We start from the raw sequence: 6,524 nt of genomic DNA on the forward strand, positions 1-6,524 counted from the left end.
TAAAATTTATTTATTTATTTATTTATTTATTTATTTATTTATTTGTTTGTTTGTTTGTTTTATTTATCTATTTATCCTTATCCTTGTTTTGCTTCTTTCCCTTGCGTTGTAGGCAAGAAGCTGCTGCTGCTGTTTGCTGCTGCTGCTGCTGCTGCTGTTTGCTGCTGCTGCTGTTCGCCCTTAGTGGCATGTAATTATGCATGCATATTTCCTCATTGTCTCTTCATTGAGGTGTACATACACCTAAAATAAATAAATAAATAAATAAATAAATAAATAAATATTTAAATAGAAGAAAAAGAGGAGAAAAAATTAATTAAATAAAATAAATAAATAAATAAATAAATAAATAAATAAATAAATAAATAAATTAATTAATTAATAAAAAGATCTATATGTCCATTGGTCTGACCATTGGACCATTGAGCAACAAAAGAAAAAAAAATTAATTTATATGTAAAAAATAATGCTGCTGATGCTGCTGCTGCTGCTCCTGTTGTTGTTGTTGCTGCTGCTGCTGTTGTTGCTGCTGTTGCTGCTCAATAACCAGCAGCAACTCCATAACTAGCAGCAACCCCCAGAAGTAACACCATTTGCTGCTGCCGCTGCTGCTGCTGCTGCTGCTGCTGCTGCTGCTGCTGCTGCCTCCCCTGTACAAGACGTTGTTTATTATTTCCTCTTTTTATTTAAATTAATTAAATAAAAAAATATAAAATATATTTTTATTTATATTCATTATATACAGCAGAGATCTGCTGCTGCTGCAGCAACAGCAGCAGCAGCAGCAGCACCGTGTGTTGCCGCCGGGCGGCGGCCAAGGGGGGGGCCCCCCCACCTACGTTGGGGTGTCTGGGGGGCCCCCTTAATTTATGTTATTAATTACAATTATTTTTGTGTTGCATGCATGCATTTATATTATTAATTATTAACTTGTTGTAGGGCTTGCTGCTGCTGCTGCTGCAGCAGCAGCAGCAGCAGCAGCTCTCCACACAGGCAGCAGCAAAGGAGCAGCAGCGGTGTAGATTCATAATGGAGCAGCAGCATGCAGCAGCAAAGAACCTGCGCCAGCTGCCTCAACTGCTGCAGCAGCAGCAACTGCAGCAGCAGCAGCAGCAGCTCTCCAATTCCGCCACCCGTCTGTACCTGTAACTCTGCTGTTCCTTCTCCTTCCTTCGCAGCAGCAACCACAGCAGCAGCAGCAGCAGCAGCAGCAGGAGTTGAATTACCTCCAACATGTTTAGAGTTGTTAGAAAGAAGCCAGCAGCAGCATCAGCAGCAGCAACAACAACAGCAGCAGCAGCAGCAACGTGTACCATTGCTGCTACCATCCTTAGATAATTTATTAAGAGGAGGTATACAAATAGGCAGCAGCAGCAGCAGCAGCAGCAGCATAATAGAGGTGGCGGGCCCAACAGCAGCAGGAAAGACGACGCTGCTGCTGCAGTTATGTGCATCTTTCTTAGCACATGTTCCTTCCTATACACAGCAGCAGCAGCAGCAGCAGCAGCAGCAGCAAAGCAGCAGCAGCAGGAGCTGCAGATACACCCCAAGTACTGCCATCTTCTTTGATTGTAATGGAGGATTTCATCCACAAAGATTTCTTAGCATAGCAAGAGCAACTCTTGCTGCATGCAGCAGCAGCAGCAGCAGCAGCAGCAATGGCAGCAGCAGCAGCAGCAGAAATGGGGAGAAGAAGGAGACAACAGCAGAAGATTTGCTGCAGCGTTTAGTAGTAATTCGCATATACAGCATAACAGAGCTGCAGCAAGTGCTGCAGCATCTGCTGCAGCAGCAGCAGCAACTACTGCAGCAGCAGCAACAGCAGCAGCAGCAGCAGCAGCAGCAGCAGGAGGGTATAGGTCTAATTGTTATAGATTCCTTAAATAATTTATTGCATGCATCCTTATTAAATAAAAGCCCCAATATAAATAAAAAAATTATTATTTATACTGTGCTGCTGCTGCTGCAGCTTGCTGCTGCTCATGCTGCTGCTGCTGCTGTTGCTAATGATATTGTTACATCAAGAATACATCCAGGTAAGGTACACATACACCTGCTGCTGCTGCTGCTGCTGTTGCTGCTGCTGCTGCTGTTGTTGCTGCTGTTCCTGGTGTTACTACTACAATTCGTACTATTGCTGCTGCTGCTGCTGTTGCTGTTGCTGCTGCTGCTGCTGCTGCTGTTGCTGCAGGCGTTTCTTTATCATTTTTAAGTCATGCGTGGCCTCATGTCTGCTCGCTGCGTATTCTGCTAACTAAAGTGCAGCAGCAGCAGCAGCAGCAGCAGCAGCAGCAGCAGCAGCAGCACGGGCCCCACACTTCGTTGCGTCAGCTGCAGCTGCTGCAGTGTCTAGAAGCAGCAGAAGCACAAGCTGCTGCTCCTCTGCTGCTGCAGTTGACGCAGCACGGCATAAGAGAAGTTACCCACACCTACACCTAAATCAGCAGCAGCAGCAGCAGCAACAGCAGCAGCAGCAGCAGCAGCAGCAGCAGCACTGGTGCATGCAACGAAGTATAGCCAAAAAGTCTTTTTATATCCCACAGTCTTGCAGCTAAAAAGCTACTGCAGCAGCTGCTGCTGCAGCAACAGCAGCAAGTGCTGCAGCAAGTGCAGCAGCAGGAACTGTTGCAGCAACTGCTGCAGCGACTGCAACAGCAGCAGCAACTGCTGCTGCTGCAGTTGCTGCAGCAACATTGTTTGCTTCCTCCACAGCAATTGCGGTGGATAAGTTTTATTGTCCCTAAGAGGGATCAGCAGCAGCAGCAGCAGCAGCAGCAGCAACTACAGCTGCTGCTGCTGCTGCTGTTGCTGCTGCTGCTAGAGACAGCGCTGTGCATCTAAGATAAGTTCTATATGATGTTGTGTGCTTCCTTGCTGCTGCTGCTGCTGCAGCAGCGGGACACCGTGCCATTGCTGCTGCTGCAGCAGCAGGAAAGCCTCACGATGCTGCTGCTGCTGTTGTACTTGAGGGCGCTGCTTCTGTTGCTGTTGCTGTTGCTGCTGCACCCCTTCTGCATCTGCAACAGCAGCAGCAGCAGCAGCAGCAGCAGCAGCAGCAGCAGCAGCAGCAGCTTCCTTTTGCTGCGACCTTTGAGATTTCTTTTGCTGCAGCTGCTGACGCAAAAACATCTCCTGCTGCAGCAGCTGCTGCTCCTGCTGCTGCAGCAACAGCAACTGCTGCTGCAGATTCTCCGTCCATCCAGCAGCAGCAGCAGTGCCATCTGCTGCTGCTGCTGCTTCCTGCCTACCATGAGCAGACTGCGGTGAGGCAGCAGCAGTAGTAGGAGCAGCACTACCAGCAGCAGCAGCAGCAGCACAGTCTGCTGCTGCTGCAGCAGCAGCAGCTGGCATCAGAGCTTCAGTTAATACTGCTGCTGCTTCCTGCTGCACCAACGGTGTCACCGCCTGCAGCTGCTGCTGCTGCTGCATGCTGCCCGCACCTGCAGCTGTGGGGCCGCTGCTGCTGCTGCTGTTAACTGGAGGTGCATGCGAACGCATAGGTGGGGCAGCTGGCAGCAGCAACGGATCTTCGTGCTGCAGTTGCTGCTGCTGCTGCTGCTGCAGTTGCTGCTGCTGTATATTAGGACACCCATCCTGTGGTTGCTGCTGCTGCTGCAGCAGCTGCTGCTGATCCTGCAGCTCTCTTAGCTGCTGCTCTAGAAGTTGCTGCTGTTGCTGCAGCAGCAGCTGCTGCTGCAGCAACTCTGCCTGCAGCGGCTGTAGCTCTAAAGGTGTCGAGGAAACCTGCTGCTGCTGCTGCTGCAGTTGCTGCTGCACTTGCTGCTGCTGCTGCTGCTGCTGCTGCTGCTGCTGCTCGTTAGTCTGTGTCTCTGCTAGTTCTATCATCTGCAGCTGTCTATGGATCTCATCTAACAGCTGCAGCTCCTTATCAACATCAGACATCTGCTGCTGCTGCTGCTGCTGCTGCTGCAGTGGTTGCTGCTGCAGTTGCTGTAACGATATAGGCTGCTGCTGCTGCTGCTGCAGTTGCTGCGGAAGCAACTGCTGCTGCTGCTGCTGCGGTAGTGGCTGTGTAGGTAAGAAAGGGACACTAATTGAGCCAGCAGGGAGGGAAGTCTGCAGCAGTTGCTGCTGCAGCAGCTGCTGCTGGTGTTGCTGCTGCAGCAATAGCTGCTGCTGCTGCTGCAGCTGCGGTGCATATGCAGCACCAAATGCAACCTGAGCTTGTGCTGCTGCTGCAGCAGCAGCAGCAGCAGAGCAGCTGCTGCATGTATGCTTAACACGATGTCTTCTTCGGTGTCTTCGTCTGTTGCTGCTGCTGTATCTACTACTACTACTGCTACTGCTGCTGCTGCTGCTGCTGCTGTTGCTGCTGCTGCTGCTGCTGCTGTGTCTCCTTAGTGTTGCTGTATGGGGTCTCCTCCTAGGGACAGGAGACCCTCGCCGGCAATTTGCTTCTCCGCGTACACCCCGAGCTGTGCTGCTGCCGGACAGCAGCAGCAAATCCTGCTGCTGCTGCTGCTGCTGCTGCTGCTGCAGCTGGTGATGGTGATGGTGGTGGTGGTGGTGCCGCTGCTGCTGCTGCTGTCTGAGCAAATGCTGCTGCTGCTGCTGCTGATTGATGCTGGATTCAAGATCTTGCATGCATCGTCTGTTGCTGTTGCTTCTGGTGCTGCTGCTTGCTGCTGCTCTTGCTGCAGCAACACGCATGCGTCTTTCTTGCAGTTCTTGCTGCTGCTGCTGCTGCTGCCCCTTATATCTTTCCTTATATAGGGCAACAAAAGGTCTTAGGTCTGTCTCCATAACAGCAAGCTTCTCCCTGTAGGCAGCAGCAGCAGCAGCAGCATGAGGGCTCGTGCTGCGCAGCCGCCGCAGCAGCAAATCTGCTGCTGTTGCTCTTAGGCCCTCCATGTCATGCATGTCTCCCTGCAACACAGACACACAGACACACCTGCTGCTGCTGCTGCTGCTGCTGCTGCTGTTGCTGCTGCTGCTGTTCGTCGTGGTGGTGATGGTGCTGGTGGTGGTGCTGGTTGTAGTGTTGCTGCATGTGCTGCTGTTGCTGTTGCTGTAGATGCTAATGTTGTTGCTGCACGTGCTGCAGTTGTTGCTGCTGCAGTTGCTGCTGCTGCAGTTGCTGCTGCTGCAGTTGCTGCTGCTGCTTACGTTCCATGGTGCTCTCTTTTGCTCTCTACGAGAGCGACCCCCAGCAGGGCTTAAACTTCTCCCTGCCCTCTGCTGCTGCTGCTGCTGCTGCTGCAGTAGCTGCTGCTGCTGCATGCGCTGCAGCTGCAGCCTCTGGTGTCTCTCTAATAGCTGCTGCTGCTTGCGGTGTAACTCCTGCAGCTCCCGCTGCAGCACAACTGTCTTATCTAAGGGACCACGAGGGGCCCTCCTCTCTGCTGCTGCTGCTGCTGTTGCTGTTCCTGCTGCTGCTGCTGCAGTAGATGGACCTTCGTTACTATCTATAAGGTCATCATGATGACAGCAGCAGCAGCCGTTGCTGCAGTTGTCTCCTTCTTCTTCTTGCTCCTCTTCTGCCCAATGCATGCATCCTGTTGCTGCTGTTGCTGCTCCCATGCCGCAGCACTCGCATGAACCAGCAGCAGCAGCAGCAGCAGCAGTACCGCAGTGCGTGCTGTCGCCTACACCAGGGCTGCTGCAGCAGCAACCGCAGCAGCAGCCACCACCGCAGCAAGCGTCTTCTTCCTCACATGGGGAGGGCATTTGTGTCTCTAAGTTGCTGCTGTCTTTCTGCTGCTGCTGCTGCTGCTGCTGTTGCTGCTGCTGCTGCTGCTGCAGTATATCTACAGCAGCTAGAGGAGAGGTGGGGATGTTTAGCTGCCACGTGTGTTTATCTACAAGACAGTGGTGCTGCTCTGCATGCGTCGCAGCAGCAGCTGCTGCTTCTGCTGCTGCTGCTGCTTCTGCTGCTGCAGTATCTGCCGCTTTTGCTGCTTCTGCTACCGTTCCAGGCGCAGCTGCTGCTGCTGTTGCTGCTGGATCTGCTGCTGCTGCTGCTGCTGTAGGGGAGGGGGTCAAAAAAGCAGCAGATTGGCGAGGGGAGAAAGAGAGCACCTTAGTGTGGGGCCTCCTCATGTTGTTTATTATATTGAGGTGTCTCGCGAGTTTGCTGCTGCTGCTGCTGCTGCTGCTGCTGTTATTCTGCAGTGTATTTCCCCTTCATGTGCTGCCAATAAATAAAAGGTTAATTAAATAATATAAAATAAAGAAAAAAAATAAAAGAAAGAGTAAAAGGGGAAGAAAAGAGAATCAATAAGGAGGGGGGTACGAAAAATTGGGGGGGGCCCCCCTGCCTGTACACCCCGTGTATGTATGCAGAAAAGAGGGGAAAAAGGGAATAAATAATGCATAAATAATCATTAACTAATAAATAAATAAATAAATTATTTATTTTTATTTATTTTATTTATTTTTATTTACTTTTATTGCTAAATACAAGAAAAAAAAAGAAGAAATAAATAACCACCAGCTGTACGTACACCGCAGCAACATAGGGGGGAGGAAGAGGAGGGGTTAGTGTGTTAAGGAAAAAAAAAAAA

The 6,524-nt window shown here is 50.8% G+C and overlaps 1 protein-coding gene across 1 annotated transcript; it reads right to left on the minus strand.

Annotated features, from left to right (window-relative positions):
- Positions 1-2,817: 2,817 nt before the first annotated feature.
- Positions 2,818-6,060, minus strand: EMWEY_00054570 (hypothetical protein, conserved; the record flags this gene model as incomplete). The annotated part of the gene is made up of 1 exon (XM_013480138.1): positions 2,818-6,060. The coding sequence occupies one exon, from the start codon at positions 6,058-6,060 to the stop codon at positions 2,818-2,820; it is 3,243 nt and encodes a 1,080-aa protein (XP_013335592.1).
- Positions 6,061-6,524: the final 464 nt, after the last annotated feature.

The sequence above is a fragment of the Eimeria maxima genome, genomic scaffold (assembly GCF_000499605.1).
Source record: "Eimeria maxima Weybridge genomic scaffold, Emw_scaff1656, whole genome shotgun sequence".
NCBI classification, from domain to species: Eukaryota; Apicomplexa; class Conoidasida; order Eucoccidiorida; family Eimeriidae; genus Eimeria; species Eimeria maxima.